Source organism: Desmodus rotundus, chromosome 9, assembly GCF_022682495.2.
Source record: "Desmodus rotundus isolate HL8 chromosome 9, HLdesRot8A.1, whole genome shotgun sequence".
Lineage (NCBI taxonomy): Eukaryota > Metazoa > Chordata > Mammalia > Chiroptera > Phyllostomidae > Desmodus > Desmodus rotundus.
In genome coordinates, this window is record NC_071395.1 from 99890655 (window position 1) to 99908985 (window position 18331).

Consider the following 18331-nt stretch of genomic DNA (forward strand, 5'->3'; position numbering starts at 1 on the left):
GCTGCCTAAGCCGCGTGGCAAGAAGAAGCACTCCAAAACCTCGTGGTCCTCTCTACTCTCCTTCAGAACTGCGTGGTCCTTTTCCCGACTTCAGAACCTCGTGGTTCTCCTCTTTTACTTCAGAACCACATGGACCTTTATCTATCTACTTGCTTCAGAGCCTCGTGGTTCACTCCTTCCTTCAGAGCCGTATGGTCTCTTCTTTCTCCCCCAAAACCTTGTGGTCCTCCCTACTCTTTGAAGCCGCGTGGTCTCTCTTCTTCTATGGCTGCCGGGCCTAGGTTTAAATCCCAGTGCCCATCTTCCTTTGCAGCCCCATTTCTGACTCCTCCTACAGTCAGCTACACCTGCCGGCATCCCTGTATTCTTCCAGATTTACTGGGCTGCCATAGTAAGTCTGGGCAGGTGTGGCCCCATGGCATGGAGCCAATCATCTTCCACGCTCTCACGCAGGCCCTGTAACCAGGGGGAGTTACTTCCCAGTCCCATCCTGGGTGGAATTTGGTCCCATCCCCCTGGCTCAAAGCATGGCCACAGCTACTTAACACATCCATGAAACCAGTTAAAGGTTATAGATATGTTAAATGACTGTGCCAGGGGTTAGCTGCAAAGCTCTTGCTACCCAAAACAGCTCTGAATGGCCCTGTTCCATGTGTCCCATCCCCCTTGGCTCAGGCCTGTGGGGATGAGGACATCCTATATACATTTTTCTAATATTTCCTGGACGCCCCGAGTCCTGGACCCCATTACAAATCCCTTCTTGGGGCCCTCCTCTTGGCTGCACCCTGCTTCAGGTTGATGTGTCTTCAGGGATACAAGCCAGTCACCATGTTGGCACCAAGCAAAGCAAGAGGATGAAGTTGCCATACAAACATAATCCAGCAACTTCTAAAAACTGTTAAAATTATTTTCTTTGGAGTTCAAACCACCATGGACTGAAGAGAATAATTACACATGGCTCATCAGAAGTATGTAATTAGGTGGCCACCCCATTCCCCAGCATCCCCTCACCCGACTCCCTCTACAACATTCATTGAATACTTAATACAGAAGCAACATCAGGCTAGAGCTTTTGTAACTGCATTGTCATTTAATCTTCCCAACAACCCTGTGAAGTCACAATCGTCCCCATTTTTCAGATGGAGAACATAAAGCTATAGATGTTTAGCCACCTGCTCAAGGTGAAAATACAGTGTCTCATGATCTTCCCCCTACACAATAATCACTCTCCAAGTTGGAGACGTCAGAAGATCCAGTGGCTTAAATTCGCCCTGCATAACATTGTGCAAATCTCCGTGATGGTTGGCCTCCGTTGCTAGGAATTGCGTGTCTCTCCATGTGAGGAAGAACTTTCGTCTTTTAACTGGCTATAAGACTTATGTGGCTTGCAGCCTGGGGTCACACTTTCAGGCTGAACTCCTGTCTCCTCAGATCGGAAGGCTAACCCTAGCACTCGAAAGGATCAGGGTCGGTTTACTTCCTTCTCAGTCTGAAACCTTTAAGATACACGCACTTTAATTATAACACTTAACCATGCTTTGTTACAACTATTTGTTTGCTTGCCCATCTTCCCAGTAGACAGGGTATCCTTAAGAGTAGGGCCATTTTTATATGGCTTATTTGAGATGTTCTTTTAATAGTTTTAGATAAATGTGTAAATTAATGATGATGTGTTAAATAACATATCTGCAATCCCTTAAATGTCCCAAGTCGGAGAATGGGGAGTCCTAGTTAGTGATGGAAGAAGAATCCAGCAGCAAAGGAGTTATTCTGAGTCAATTCCCCCTGTGAAATAAATCTGAAATCATCAAGGGGCCAAAGGCCTGCAGCAGTGGGTATTTTAAACATGCTCATTAATAATGACTCAAAGTGGGGATTTATTGCAGTTCAGAAAAAAGAAAGAGACAGTAAATCAGCCTTGGTGAGGAAAAGAGCAAGGGAAAGATATGAGTTCTTATTTAAAATGTATCCATGTGCTTTATAACCCTAAACTAGAGATTCCTATATTGAAGTGGAAAGCTTTATTTGGAGGATTGAATTCACTGAAGATAGGTTTTATGCCAGCATTCATTTTTCCAACTTTCATTTGCTTTCCTTTGGCCAAAAGTTGGGGACTTGGTTTATTGCTTGAAAGCAAGAATAGATTGCCTTAGCTGTCTCTTGGTGAAAATACTCCTTGCTTCAAACGATGACTTACAAAGCACTAGTTGGATCCTAGGAAAATGCTATTTTATTGGCACATATGTTGAAGAAAATAGTTTCTAAAACATTCAATTAGTTCTGCCTTTGAGATAGAATTTAAACAAACCCAAGCAATAGGATTAAATTCATGTAAAACTCCCAATGTTGCTTGGGAACCAATTCTTTTCCCACTCAAACTACTCCAACGATAATCAAGCTCACTCTTGGCTGTATTCCAGTGAAGCAGGTACATGCTTTTAATTCGTAAGTCAGACCATGGTACTTCCTTGCCTAAAACTCTCAGTCCTTTCTGATACATTAGAGTAAAATGCAAACTGCTGATGGTGGTCTGCAGAGCCCTGAACATCGGCCCTTGGTTCACTGGCCACCTTCATCTCATCTCACTTTTCTTCTCATCGGGTTCACCTGGTTCAAGTTAACTGGCTTCTTCTCGGTTCCTTAGAACCTATCAAGCTCTTCTTTGCTGAGAACCGCTCCTCAATTCTGCCTTGGACATCTTGTCGCCTGCCACTAGAGGAAAGACTCCTCTCAGCTTTTCCAGGGCGTGCCAATGGTCACTTCCAGAGAAATCATCCTCGGCCGTCCTACCTGGGCTATCTTTCCCACCCATGCGATATTCTGTAACTGGTTACCATCTTAATTATCTCTACCACATGCTTACCGAAAGTCCTAATTGCATAGATACACATGTGTAAACGTGGACATAAACAGTATCTCCTATAGTTTCCACTAGACTGCAAGATCCCTGAGAGCAGGAACCATGGGTGTTTCATTCGTCACTGAGGATCCAGAGCTGATGGCAGCGCCTGGCCCGTTGTTGTTGGTCCTCAGTGAATATTTGCTAAGTGAATTGTCAGTGTCGAGCCTAATGCCTGGCACGTTGCAGGCTGTCAGTAAACACTTTTTAATTGAGTTTGTCTTGTTCCCATAGAATTTAGCAAATTCACATAAGCTGCCTAAATGAATCCCAAGGGCTGACCTCCCTCTCCACAGCAGCGTGGTCTTTGCAAATTCTACTGAGATGACAAATGACAATTGAGGGTACATGAATGAGGAGGATGCCTGAAAGCTTAGACTGACTCTGGAGCATCTTCTGAAGGATGAAAATGTCATGGAGGCAAATTTTCACTCTCCAGATCGAACCCGATTCCTCTGGTTCCTTGCTCTCCTGACCTATTTCTTGTCTTGGTGAGAACTTGTTTGTTTTTGTCTGGGGGTTATCCCGATGTGTTAATAAATGAAACTTGAGCTTCTTTGTCTGGTTTTGAACAAGCAGCTGATAGGTTTTCCAAGGCTTCTTTTAAGCAGCTGAAATCACAGTCACTGAGCCTCTTACATAGTTCACTGGACCAGAGCCAAGAGACCGTGGGGGATTTATGGTCTAGAGTGGCGATGACAACATTGTCATGGGGAAATGTTTTGGCAAGATAACACAGAGCTGTGATCCAGCCATTAAGTTCCATTGTTTAGGCTCTGTGAAAATTAATTTGCAAAAATAGCCAGGTCTATTGTATGTTCTGGTTTCTATGTAAATTAGAAGATTTTTTGGAAAAAAAAAAAAGGCCAGGAATGATCCATTTCAAACATTTTCAGACACGTTGTCCATTAATTCAAGTGATTCTCACTCAATTTTACTCTATTTACATTTATATTTTTCTCAATAAGTTGTATCACTCAAGGTAGAAATAGACACAGCATTAGCTAGTAAGTACAATCTATGTTGCTTTACAAACTAACAGAAAGTTTAAAATTTTGACTTATCGGGACAGCCCTGGAAACTAAGGGAAAAATAATTCAACAACAACTGTCTAAACTTGGAAATAGAAGCAGTGCCATAGCATTCTGTAATGGCGCCTGTTCCCCCAGAGAGGGTGTGGGCTGTTTATAAACCTGAGAATCAATCATATGGAGGAGAGTTAAGTAGCAGAATCCTGGGGATAACTGGGAGCTCTGCACAAACCCAGAGGGAGCTCTTCTTTCTCTTTCCTTCTTTCTTTCTTTCTTTCTTTCTTTCTTCTTTCTTTTTCTTTCTTTCCTATTCTTTCTTTCCTTCCTTCCTTCCTTCTTTCTTTTTTTTATTGATTTTACAGAGAGAGGGTCAAGGAGAGAGGAGAGAGAGAAACATGGATTTGTTGTCCCACTTATTTATGCATTCATTGTTTGACTCCTGTATGTGCCCTGACTAGGGATCGAACCCTCAACCCTGACACATGAAGACGATGCTCCAACCAACCAAGCTACCTGGCCAGGGAGAGGGAGTGTTTCTAAATCTTGATGTGTTGGTTCCTATGCTCCATCTTGCTCTGCGAGTACATCCTGCCAACTCACTCTCACCCTGCCAGTAAGCGCAGGCCCTCCCCCAGAGCACAAATTACACCTAGAACCTAAATTACACCACATCTGTAGACCCGTTGCTGGTCCATTTGGCACCTGAGTCCCTGGACTACCTTTGACACCTTCATCATTGTCCCAACACTTCGCACTGATTCTAAGAGCACTGACTTTTCTCATCTGGACTAGAATCTCACCCAGTCGACTTAGCCCCAGGACAGGACCCCTGGAGCAGCTCTTCATGAGCAGTGTACCCCTCAGGTCTCCTTGGGGACCTCCTCCTACCAATGAGACCCAAACGTATCCCCTCTGGCCTGAATTCAAGCCTTATTTCTATCCAGCCAAGCTTCAATGGCTTTTTTAAAACCCTAACTGTACTTGGGATGGTTGACATTTAAAGCAGTTTGATTGGATTCTTTGCACTTAAAATTTATTTTGACAAGAAAATGGGCACTGATGTTACTTACTCTTGATTTACCAAAAGAAAAATGGTAGCAAAAGTCTTGCGGGGACCATAGCAACAGTGAACTCTGAAACTCCGTGGCTACGACAGTCTGCTCACGTGTGGAGCCTGCTTCGGAGGAAGGGATTGAGAGCGGTGGAGGTATGGCAACACGGGGAACCTTGAGGCCTGCGTCCTTCCCCTGTCCTTCCCAGTGTCTCTCTCTACCTGGTGGCGTGGCCTTCGCTTGAGGACTTCATCCTCTGCCTTTCTGGCCTCAACTTCATGTATTCATTTAGATCAGATGGTCTCTAAAATGGCATTACTTCTGAAAAGACTATTAGTTCATGGAAGATTTAAAAATCAGCAATCCAGTGGAAAATAAACCGAGATGCCCCCTTCAAGAGTGGAACTAACGAGAAACACAGCTGAGCTGAGCAGGGGCATGGTTTTCTCAGTTGTCCCTGAGTTGGCTGAGCAGGTGCTCAGGCACTGAGGCCTCGTGATAGTGACGTGGGGACATAAAACCCGGAAACTGTTTGTCATAAAGAGTGCCGTGCCTGATAAAAAGCCAAAGCAGATGTTCGCATAAAGTTTTGCTGTTGTGTTTTAGTGGGGGTCCTTTTGGGGTGTGACGTTTATTAGTGAGACACAGCAGGATCTGCCTACCCCCTTTGCCATATATCAGCAATCTCGCCATTGGTTTATAGGGTTGGAATTATTTTTGTTAATGATTTTCATGGGAGTAGATGAAAGGCAATGTGCACCAGCTGTAACTTCGTTTGTCATGCAGCTGCCTTCCGGGAAAGGCCCCTCGACTCACTGGCGGCCCGATGTCAAAGAGCCTCCTGTCTTGCAGAGTTTTTAAAGATCCAGGGGGTTGCATTAGTGTCCTATTCCAGCTATTTCAAATAATGACAATTTAGTGGCTTAACACAACACAAATGTATTACCTGACAGTTCTGGACATGAGAAGTCTGAAATGAGTTTTGTGGGGTTAAAACCAGTGTCAGCTGGCCATCCTTCCTTCTGGAAGCTCGCGGGGGTGTCCAACCTTGGGCGTCTCTGGGCCACACTGGAAGAAGAAGAGTTGTCTTGGGCCATACATTAAGTACATTGTGACATGTAATCACAAAAAAATATCTCGTAAAATTTTAAGTAAATTTACAGTTTTATGTTGGGCTGCATTCACAGCCATCTTGTGATGGTTGGACACCCTGCTCTAGGGGAACAATCTGTGGCTTCTTTGTCCATTCCAGCTTCTAGAGGCCACCTGCTTATTCCTGTGTCCCTCTCCTCCATCTTCCCATCCACTGTCTCCTGTCCTCTCTGAACTCTCTCTTCATCCTTAAACCTTTTCTCTATATCTCTGACCTCCCTTTTAAAAATAAAAAAAAGACCCTTGTGATTATATTGGACCCACCCAAATAATCCAGGATAATCTCTCATCTCAAGATCCCTAACTCAATCGTTTCTGCAGAGTACCTTTGGCTGCCAAGGTAACACTCACAGGTTCTGGAGGTAGGATGTGGGCAACTTTGAAGGGGAGCTGTATTCAGCCTGCCAGGGGCTGTAGAGAGGAGAACAAGGCCTAAGAGACCAAGGACTTCTCTACAGTCACACAGCTGGCTTGTGGCAGTGCTGTGACTGCATTCTCCCTGGCGTCCTCACATTCGCATGCTTTACAGGCATCCCTGACAATCAGGGACAGGAGCACGCACAGATGGACGTTTTTATTTTCATAGTAAACTTGAAATAATTAAGGAGTAAGTATAAAAGTAAGTCAGTGGTTTTCATAGAACAGCTTAGAGAAGACAGAAATTCGTACATATAGTTTAAAATAAAATCTTAATGCAGGAGTTTTCTTTCCTATTATCATTTTTCTAGGGTGTGGTACCTTCTAAGGATGTTCAGTGACTTCTAATGATGTTAACCGACTCGTAGTGATATCATAGCTTAAGCGAGGATGGGAAATGAGAGTGCCAAGGGAACACGTGTTTATGTGCTTTCTACTCTTCCACTCCTTCTTCCTTTCCCCCCTCTGTAACTCCGGCCGTTGCTGCCATTTTGAAAACCAGTTATGACTGGAAAGCCAATTAAAACTCTTTAAACTCAAGGGAATAAAGCCACCAGAGGCTTATTAAAATGGGTTAAACCAAATTAGGTGTTTGCCGTATTTCACAATGAAGTCCAGAGTTGGGCATAAGAATCCAAGGAACTTGTTTTTAATTTTTTCCCCCTTCTGCTCAACAGTTGCCTGTAACAGATAAAAAGGTCATAGAGTTTTGGATGTAGATGGGATTAGCCCAGTTCTTTTCATGAATTATGGGTCTCTTATATAGCAGGTGTTTGCCAGACTCCTGTCCTGCCTTACTTTTCTCCACCTATGGCATGGGCAGGAAAGATAACTGGGGTAAATTAAAGGCCTTATTAAATTTGAGTTCCTGAGAGGAAGGTACAGTGAAGAAGGTTGTGATTTGGTGGTTAAGCTCATGTTCTGGAGGAATCACTCCCCTGCTACAAGGTGCGGTGCCTCTCATCTAAAGTCTGATAAACACTTGACCTCACCTCACATCTCTACCCCCCGATGTGGCCATTGTTGTTATGTGTATCCACCTTCCTCACGATTCATCATAACCCAGGGCTGGACACACGATGCAATTTCACTATCCTGCTGATGGATGCTGTGGATGGGTGAATGAATGACAGTTATATAATTTCAAGGGCATGTGGAGAACATACAGATCCAGGGCCTCAATGGAGATATTGAGAGGGGCTAGAAAAGGCTGAAGATGCATCTCTGATCTTCACTGACAGACCGTGTTTTGCCAAATATAATATGTATCTTTTACCCAAATTTTTGAGGGAAAAATAAGGACGCACATAATACATCGGTATAATGATGATATAATCCCGTGTATAGTGCGCACAAAACTGTGGGTACACATTATACATGGATCAATGCAGTGATATTAATAAGTTGGCTTACCCCTGCTCTGCTGACTTTCTTAAACAAGATACACTAGGACTGGAAACCACCATTGAAATTTATTTTTATCGGTGTTTTCATGTGACACTGAAGATGAGTAGACAGTTTCCCTTTGGATGTTTGTACTGACACTCAAGGTCATTTTTTTCTGCCTATCAAATGAAGAAGTTCTTCAGCTGCTGGTACCTCAGGTGAATGACACAGGGCTGCACTGAACACAGTCAAGTTGCCAGGCTCCTCTCTAGCATCGATTGCGGCTCATAAAAATAATTCGTTCCCGCAGTTTGATCTTGACAGCCCCCAGAATACCAACTTATATGTGTTGAATGCCACTTTCTGCTCTGTAGGACAAGGTCGATTCTCACCGTATTCCTGCCCAATGGGAAAGGAACTCAAGAACTGCTAAATATTTGGTGTACCCGAGCCATGTTACAAGGTTGGACTATGCCACCTTCCCATTAGTGTTAGCTGTACCAATCAAAGAGACCATCAGATGAACAGGTCTGAAATAAGAAAATGTGATCTTAAAGATTGTGAATTAGAGATTAGGACTTAGAGAAGTCGACTTCATATTCAGGCCAGGAAAATACCTTTACAATACTCAAGGATCTCCATGGATGGGAAATATTGGGTGACTCTTTGATTTTACCACGTCTGTACCATAGCTCTTTCTATGTTGTTTCCCCAACCCTCCACCCAGCCTAATTCTACAATTTCTTTTTGTTTCTAGTTCCTTCTTTCTGGGGATTGGTGAACTCAGCTTGGAATCTTTGCTCTGTGGGGAAACGGCAGTCGCCGGTCAACATAGAGACCAGCCACATGATCTTCGACCCCTTTCTGGCGCCCCTTCGCATCAACACAGGGGGGAGGAAGGTAAGAAGTCATGTTGCTTCCATTGTGAAGTTGAGGAGGGGCGTGTGGCAATGCTGATTCTGAAAGCCAATACTCCCAACCTTGGTCTCTGTGATGGGTTTTTCTTCTCACCGAGGAATAATACCACCGAGCCTAGGCCTACTGCCAATACATATAATTGTGTCTAAATTGTGCTTTTTCTCCCTACCTAGTCAGACCCTCCTGTTTCTAATTACTTTACACCCTCTGGATGTTGCCTGAGGTTCTATCCCTCGGTCCCCCATGAAGGTCAGTACACAGAGTTGCCTTGTCTGTATATCATGCTGGGAAAATCCTTTTTCCCCTGAAACCTCTTTACTGGGACTTCTTTTGACCTGAACAAAGTGAAAATAAAAATTTTAGCAAGTCAAATCAGACGTTTATCATCCTAGAAAGAAAAACAAACAAATATCACCCTAGATGATTTATAAGAAAATCAATAATTCATCTTCCTCACGGCATCTTGCTGGCTAAGAATTCTAACTCCTGCACAGAAATGCTGAGTCGGGCTGTGTAGTTCTCACACCAACATCCCTCTCCTCCCCTCTCCTCCCCCCTCCTCCCCGCTCCTCCCCCCATGGCGGGCTCTTCCTTAATTTGTGGAAGGGCATAACATGATGCCCATGGGGTCTTCTCATCGCTGGAATCTAGCATTTCTCTTACTGGTTCATTTCTATTTGACAACCTTTTACTGTTGAGTAGATTGTTGGAAGTGGAAAAAAACACACACAGAGAAATTGTATTTGAAGGTGATGTAGCTATTGGGAACTCAAGAGGAATGGAAAATCATTTGTGAGCAAGACATTGGGCTCACAATTATGGACAACTTCTGTTACTGCTGGCTGCTGGTTCTCCAGGGCTTGGGTTCCTAGGGCTCTGCTCTGTCCTCATTTATGCAGTCTCTTCACCTCACTTACCACGGAGTTTGTAAGTAATTGGTTTTCTTCTGATATATTGGAATATATATTTTTTTTTTCTGTCACATAACTATAACCAAGAAAAGAAAAGAAAACCTAGTGACTAATCAAAATGTTAGTAACTTTGACTCAGGTCACAAGGCAGACTGTAACAGACTTTGCACGTGACTAAAGCTGTTGAGCTGTGTAGTATTTGTGTGCTCTTTTAAATATAACTTGGGAAGCATTTCTGTAGCAAGTCCCTATCTAGCTGATATAGCTTACTGCTCTGATTCCATAGCAAACTAGCCTAGCCCAATTATTGTTCCAATAATTTTTATGGACCATGAAGGTTCTATATACACTGCTCTCTAAACAGGGGAATCATTTGAGTCAAGTCCCAATGGATAAGTACACTGACCAGTATTTAAGAAGAGCAAGCTTCAGTGTTAACTAAATACTCAATTATTCTTTCTTTGTTGGGGAGGCTGATGGAGGGAATAATTGCATTGGAGAAAAAGGGGAAACCCCAAGCAGAATGAGGGTTGGTAATGGACTTGCAGACTTGAGTGGAAAGATGGGCAGTCAGTCTGAAGCATGGAGACCCAAGAGGAGGTGGTGGGGACCTAAGGATGGGGGAGGAAGGCAGAGGCCCGACCCTGAGGCCGTGTTAAGGGCCTGGGTCTTTTTCCTAAGAGTTATGGCAAGTGTTTAAAGTGTTTTTAGATAAAACATATGGTATGCCAAGAGTGGAATGGAAAGGTGACAAGCTACCAACAATAATGGATATATAATTTCCCCCTTTCAATAGACCATCTTAGAGGAAAATGTTGATATGAAAAGGAAAAAAACTAATTTTAAGACAGCTTTTCCCTAAAATTTATTGGGAAAGTAGGGACTGAGAGATAGCCTGGTGGTAAAAATCATTCGTATGTTTTGTTTGATGCTTTTTGTTGTTGACATGTTTGTTTGTTTTTTTAATTTTTGATTCTGTAAAGTGTACCTGATCCAAGTCAATTTTCAAATGCAATGGAGTTTGGAATTTTGGAAACATTTACTTTTGACGATGTAAATATTTATATCTGGCACGGTTTGTGTTGTCAGCTGTTTGAAGAGCTGAGAACTGTCTGATGGGTCCCTTTGCATTCAGGAAAGGTGGTAAAGAAAACACAGAAGGTTGTAGGAGGGAATAACTGATAATGAAATGCCTAAACTTGATGGACAATAGCAAAAAACTTGTTGGCGAGCTGTTTAAAAGGTGATTTTTAATGAGTTGAAGACTTAATTTGGGGGGCAAAGATTCAGATCACTGCTCTGAGTTTAGTTTTGCCTTGAAAAAAATGTGTATCCAACTCAAAAGGCTTAAAAACAGGAAAAAACCCTGCAAGACTGGGAGGCTTTACAGGATTTGGGCGAGGCGGCACACTTTGAAGTCTGGGGTCCGCATGTTAAATACATCCCAGTCCTCCTGTGTTTCATGTCGCATTCGTATGCATGAACGTGTTCCTCCCCATGGTTAGATGGTTCTTATGTACAAACCCATGCAGCAGCTCTGCCGCAGTCCCTGACTTGTGTTACTGAGATTGTTTTAACATGTTTGACTTGGCATCGGCTGGGAGGATGAATTGATGGCTTTTCTTAGCAGGAGTGAGGGCTGAAATTCAGCCCGAGTGCAAGAATTCAAAGAATAATAATAGTTAAACAGGAATCAAAAAATGTTGTGTCTTGGTTATAATAGAGGACATTCATTTTACTGGAGTAATGGGATTTCTTTTACCTTTTAAGTTGTTTATTTTCCATGGTAGCTTTTAAGCAGTGTTCGTTTTTTTCTTGAAGAAAAGTTAGTCTTATCCAGTTCATCTCTGACATATAGGACTCTTAGGGCAAAAATCCCAAATATGTGTACTGTGCAAACAACGCTCCCTTAGCGTTGGGCTGCGTGTGGATAGAAGATTCTATCTTGGAACCAGTCTCCCACTCTTGGCACCATTAGATTCAACTTCCAGTAGTCTAAGTATTTTTTTAAGCCATGGTCTAATTAATCTATTCTAGATAAAGCTTCTAAATCAACTCAGGAATCAAAAAGGGAGCAGGTGGAGATACTTCTTCCTTCACGATCTCAGTTCATTGCAAGTTTCTCTCTGTGTGAAATTGGATTATGACATAACTGGAGTTTTAAGCTCAGTTTCAGCCTGACTGTTTTACAAGTAGAGACTCTTGTTAGTGATTGAGCTTGTACCGATATACATATATTTTGACGTTCCTTGTCTTTTTCTTCAGACCAAAGCGAGTGTACATAACATGTTTGTATATTCATTTTCATGAGCAGTTCACATAAGTAAGCTTCCTAGTGACTTGAAAATAAAATATAAGATGAGAATGTTATTTCACAGACAAATATGGATAGCCTCACTTGATGCTTTTGGGGGAGAGCAATTCCTCTAGGTAGTTGCCTGGAGCATTCCTGATACAGGTGGGTGCTTGAGGGTGTCGGGTTAACAGGTAAGTTTCACTCTCATGGAGGTGATGTGGTCCATAGGTAACCTCTCTGTTGCTCTAAGATATCTAAGAGGAGAACAAAAACATATTAACACTGAGTCTAACATCACTTGCTGATTCTACCATTTTAGCCAAAAATTAGTTTTGGCATCCTTCCTCCTCATGTGGCTTTTTTAAGAAAATGGACGTGTCAGTAGTTAATGCCTTGGAAATTGCTGATGGTATGTTAAATGTAATAGGTAGCATCTAAAACCGACCACTTAATATTAGTGATGGTATGGATGGACCAGGAGGTATTATGCTAAGTGAAATAAGTCAGACAGAGAAAGACAAGTACCGTATGATTTCATTTATATGCACAAAGAACAAAGTAAATGAACAAACAAAATAGAAACAGACTCATAGACACAGAGAACAGACTGATGGTTGCCAGGGGAAGGGGGGGTGCGGTGGCTCAATGAAAAAGGTGATGGGATTAAGTGCAGATTGGAAGAATCTCACCTGTCCCCGTGATCTGTGATCCAGGCTTTGGCTACAGCACACTTGTCACCTGACACGCCTCCTTTTTATGATTCAACCTTCATGGTGTCAGTGCTCTATCCTCCGTGAAACCCGCCTTGATCTCTTTAGCTGATGGTGAAATCTCTCTACTTTTGGCTCCTTGAGTACCTTGTTTATATTTCTTTTAGGACCTGGAACTTGGCCTGGAGTCTTACTTGCCTTCTCTCCTCCTGTCTTAGATTAAGAGCTCCTCAAGATAAATGTGTTCTTACATTTTTATTTTATATCCCTAGAGTTATCCGTGGTCCTGCTGGTTGACTTGAATTGAACCAGATTATTCTTGATTACCAAGGAAAAGGTTTTTGTGGAATTAGTCAAAAGGTGTGTTGGCTGAAGGTGGAAAAAATAGAGTAAAGTCCCATGATGAAAAAGTAACCGTGCTCTTAACAGAATCTGTCAGTAGAAACCAATTTCCAGGTATTGTAGTGTTTTTCCTAAAACACGGTTGAAACAGCAAATTGAAAAAAAAAAGAAGAAGAAGAAGGAGGTATGTGAATTGGTCCGTGGCTTAAAATTTTATCACTTTTCTGTTTTTAAGTTTTCCTACAAGCCTTGTAGCAAAATTTAGTTGAGCACAGTAAATCATTGCAATTCATGGCGTGTCTACAGCAGTATGTTCTGAAAACTTTCATGAGTGAGATTTCATGTTATATTAGGGGAGAAAGTATCGAGATACAAAGGTTAAATGGCAATAACCAACTTTGAATCACTGTTTGAGATAATAGTAAAGCAGACACTAAAGAAGCAGTGAAATGATTAATTAGCAACTCAATCAACTTGGCATTCATTTGAACGGGGGTAAGAAGTTGGGCTGGTCAAACCAGGCATTACAGAGGTGCTAGAATATGAGCTACCATGGAAAAAAGTAGGTAGGATGAAATACTGTTGGCAGGGGGGACTCTAAATGTTAGATGTTCTGGCTCTACATGTGCAATTAAAGCAAAGAGTAAAGACAGATCCACTTTGCCATCTAACTATGTCGCTGTGGTGCTGGTTTTTATTGGGCAACTGCTATTAAACTTTCACAGCTAGCTGTGTGTTACCCATCTGGAACTCATTAGTTGTCTTTACGTACCATGCATGGGTCTTCTTACACTGAAGCTTGGAGATGGAAATGGTACATAAAATCATATGTGTATTCATGGGGCAGAGTAGATCTTTAAGAGCTGATGAAGAACTGAATGCAATTCTTACTCATCTGTACTTTGTGGTTTGACAAGTGTCTTGACCCACTATATTAATAATATACTTCCTCAGAAGAAAGCAAAAAAGATTCTTTTATTTGATTCAATTGTAACCTACAAGGCGAAGCAGCTGAGTGATGTGGAATGGAGAGTAAAACTCTGGGAGAGAGTAGATATGTCATCTTAGAAAATATGGTAGCCAAGGTTAAAAAAAAGGGTCAGACGTGACTCCTAGACCGTCAAAAGGCAGATGTTGGAAATATCATAGTTAAACTAGATAGGATCTCATTACCTCGTGGAAGATCACTGTAGAGGATTGGGAAGTTCTTAACAATGAAATTATGGTAATACAATTACAAATGATGGTACAGAAAAAGGGACTGGTAGGGGCTAAAGAAAGGGATGTGGCTGCACAGGGAGTTTTTTGAGAAATAATGTTTTTAAGAGAAAGGGCTTGTCGCCAAGGAGGAGGACAAAAGGAGAAGTAAAGTGTACAAGTGCTTTCAGAGAAAATAAGACGGAGAGTGAGTGGAGACTTCCAAGACGAGGCCTTTTAAAGTTATGCTTCGTGCAGTAGGAGCATTAAGAGCCTACAGACCTCCACTCGGGGGAGGATAGGTATCTGTAGATGTTCTGCTTTGGGTTCAGATTTTAGGTTTGCCGCTGAGCACCTGATACGAGAGGCCCAACCTCTCTAAGCTTAGGTTTCCTCATTTGTGAAGGGACATCATAACAGTCCCCACCTCCCAGTGTTGTAGTGGAGAGAACTATGGGAAATAATGCATTGATTTGCCAAGCAGAGAAGAAAATGCTCCTAAATTATTCGCTACTGCCCTAGTCCGTCTGGGCTGCTGGAACACACCCCCACAGACTAGGGTGCTTATAAAGAATGGAAATTTGTTTCTCACAGTTTTGAAGGCTGGGAAGTCTAAAATCAAGGCACCAGCATGCTCGCCCTCCACTGAGGGCCCACGTCCCGGTTTGTCGCTGGAGCCTTCTTACTGTCCTCGCATGGTGGAAGGGACCAGGGAGCTCTGTGGGGCCTCTCTCATACTAAGAGTCATGATCAGGAAGGCTCTGCTCTTATGCCTAATTATCTCCCAAAAGCCCCACCTTCTAATACCACCACCTTGGGTGGGGCTAGGATTTCAACACGTGAATTTGGGGAAGACACAAACATGTAGACCATGGCAACTACCACCAGAGGTATTGGAGCCATTAGTGAAAAAACACAGCTCCCACGTGAGTTTCTCTGTCAAAGAGGCTGATAATCACATTGGAATCAGTAACCTATATGCAGAGCAGGGAAGTGATTTTAATTCTTTGACAGAATTAGATAACAGATTCTGTCAGAACCTGACAAAATTAGAATTCAGAACCACTGAGCCAATATTCCCAACCCAAAAGGTTGAAATTCAGTAGGCATAGAGGCAAAGCCCACAGGTATATATCTGTAAAAAGCTGCACAGATTCAGGCTGCATTAGATGTCCTGTGAAATCACTACATGCATCAAGGTAGAGGAATGTAAAGGATAATGTGCTCGGTATGAGTAAATAGCACAGGGAAGGCACCAAGAGACAAATTCAGCCTAATTCCATCGTACTGCATAAGGTACTATGTCCATGATAAGTGAGGCCATTGTCCTACAATAACCTTCACCAAGAAGACAGTGTCTGGGATATTACCGTCAGGTCCTCGGTGCTGATGGTCAGATTAACTAACGGGGAAAACATAGAGAAGGCAAAGTACACAGGAAGAGAGGCAAAGTGGTGGTGAGAAGAATCAAATCCTCTGTTCAATTTTATCTATTTGGAAGGCAATATCTTGATGTATAATTGCAGGTGCCTGCTAATTGTACCTGTCCTGTGTAGCTTTAGACTCAAAGAACTAGCCTTGGTGTTTGGAATTAGCTTGGGCCAGACTTCAGTTCAAAATAAGAATTCAAGGTATGGGAAAAGTGAGTGATTTCCATGTGTTTCATTGCGAACCCCAGCACAAAAAGAGTTCTGGCAGTCACCGAAGGCCACTTGAGATTGGGAACAAAGCTTCAGACGAGAGCCTTGACCTGGAAATCCCCTTCCAACCTAGAAACTCTGATTTTCTGTGAGCAGTGGTTACACAGGACACATGGAATGTTACCTGTGTGAGGCTGATCCAGGAATGAGGAGTTAACTGGGATGTAAACTCTCCTAAAGGAAAACCCCCTTTAAACCCTAGCTTTGGTTTGGGAGACACTTGCGTTCTCCTTTTCTTCTCATCCTCTATAAAATTTATTCCTCAAAGTTTCACATACAGGGTTCTTTCTCATTTAGGATATTTTGCTCAGAGTAGCTAGAATGGAGGTTTCAGGGCAATATAAATGTTACAAGAAAGGACTTGGATTAAAGCTAAAAAATGAAGCCTAAGTACCTGTGTTTATGCTCAGAGCAGAGCTTCCGCAGGCAGTGCGGGTTTCAGTGTGTAGCGCCGAAGTGAAGAAAGATGAGCAAATTGCAGAAGACACAAGGTGCTGCTTCTTAAGTTGGGAAATGGGTTCAGAGCAGAGGCATCTGTGGTTGGTATTAGGTCTTTGTGCACCGTTGCCTGGCTTAGTTCCGGGCTCAGGATTACTGCTGCTCACTGCCTTGGTGGTTCCTTGTAACGTGTACTCCTTGACATCACCCAGAAAATCAGTGCAGAGTCATCAGGCAAGACTCCCAGGGAAATATATGAATGTTGGCTTTTTAGTATTTTGTATATGTATCTACTTCTTTCTCATTTTTTCTTCCTCTGGTGATTGTTAGAAAGACGTTGCTTTCCTTTCCTATTTCTTGGGTCTTTCTGTCTCCCTCTCCTCATTTTCCTTCCTCTTCTCCATCTCGCCAACTTGCTCTCAGCATTTCCTCCCATCTGTAATTCCCCTCTCCCCTTTCTCTTTCCCTTTCCCTCTACCTCTTTTCTCCTGACCCCTTCCGCCTCCCTGTCTCCTGGATCTGAATGCGCATGACCAAGGAACCTGCGTCCTCTCTCTTCTGCATCAGAGTTGGACAGGTTTCCCCTCTTCATACACGTTACACTGACAACTGTATGCTTTTGGTGACAACACTTACATGAGAGAACATTCAAGTTATCCAAGCACAATTTTTGTAAGGGAATATGGAGAGAATTAACTCAAGGTGCTTAATGAATGTATAAGAAGATGACTTCCTAGAGGGAAGATTTACCTCCAGGAATCTTAGGACTTAAGTATCTGTCACACGGTACCACCTTAATTTTTTGGTTACGTGATTCCACAGATGAAACTAAGAGGCATTTTACAAATCAACTGTACTTTCAGAAATAGGCAGCAAAATGCTTTGCTCACCTGCCCTGTTTGCAGCTCAGCGTGCTTGCTACCCATCTACATATGGGGAAGAAGAGGAAGAGAAGAGGGAAGAACATGATCTAATTTTTAGACTTCTCCCCGGATAGCCTCATTTCCCGAGCATTCCAGAACAAGTCCCTCCCTCACAATCAAGATGATCAAACTAGTGAAGCACCTTAGGTGACACGGAAACAGTCACACACCCAAGAGAAAGTTTCGATTTTGATATTAAAAAACTAGTATCAATTGTGCATTCTCTCCAAGAAGGCTCCAAAATTGGCCAGTCTACTCCTTGTAAACCTGAGCCTTTGGCTGGACAAACCAGCAAAGCTACCCCTGGGTGAACTTTAGAGACTTTGAGTTCCATTATTGCTAGAAAACAGGTATCTTTGGTCTAAAAATTAAAATAAAATTTTAAAAAATAATAGTGTCTTCATCATCTCAGGGAAAAAAAATGAGATGGATTCTGTTAAAGGACTTAAGAAAATGCTAATTTGCCGCTAAGCCCTGTCTTTGTCTTTTTGAAACAAAAGAAAACTAGATTAAAACTGAAACACTGGAAGCAAAAATATGATTTGGGGGAGTCTATGCATCATAAATAATTGAGCATCTGAGCAACTATCAGACTTTTAATTTTTCTTATGAAAATTTAATGTCATATAGATATAGCTTTATTAATAGTATATGAAGGACTAAGAATACCTAAAATGATCAATTCATGTCTTTGCAGTATCTCATATTTTTATCACTTTAGAATATAGAATATCACTTTAAGCCTTTGTGCTACAGCGTGCTAGGGCCAAGACCCGAACTGTAAGTGATGTTAACGTTAGTCTGTTCGCCTTCCAGTTTCCCCACTTCCTTGCCCCTAAGTTGCAGTTATGCAGGATGAATAAGTCTAGAGGTCTAATGCACACCACGATGATTACGGTGAATGACGTTGTATCGAATACTGGAAATTTGCCAAGAGAGTAGATTTCATGTGCTTTCAC

General features: G+C 42.4%; 1 protein-coding gene across 1 annotated transcript in view; it reads left to right on the forward strand.

Annotated features, from left to right (window-relative positions):
* CA10 (carbonic anhydrase 10) overlaps nucleotides 1–18331 on the forward strand; it is a 440111-nt gene that overhangs the window by 160981 nt on the left and 260799 nt on the right. Inside the window, exon 4 of the mRNA XM_053912093.2 lies at nucleotides 8695–8837. Within this exon, the coding sequence (XP_053768068.1) occupies nucleotides 8695–8837 (143 nt within the window). The remainder of the gene's footprint in view (nucleotides 1–8694; nucleotides 8838–18331) is intronic.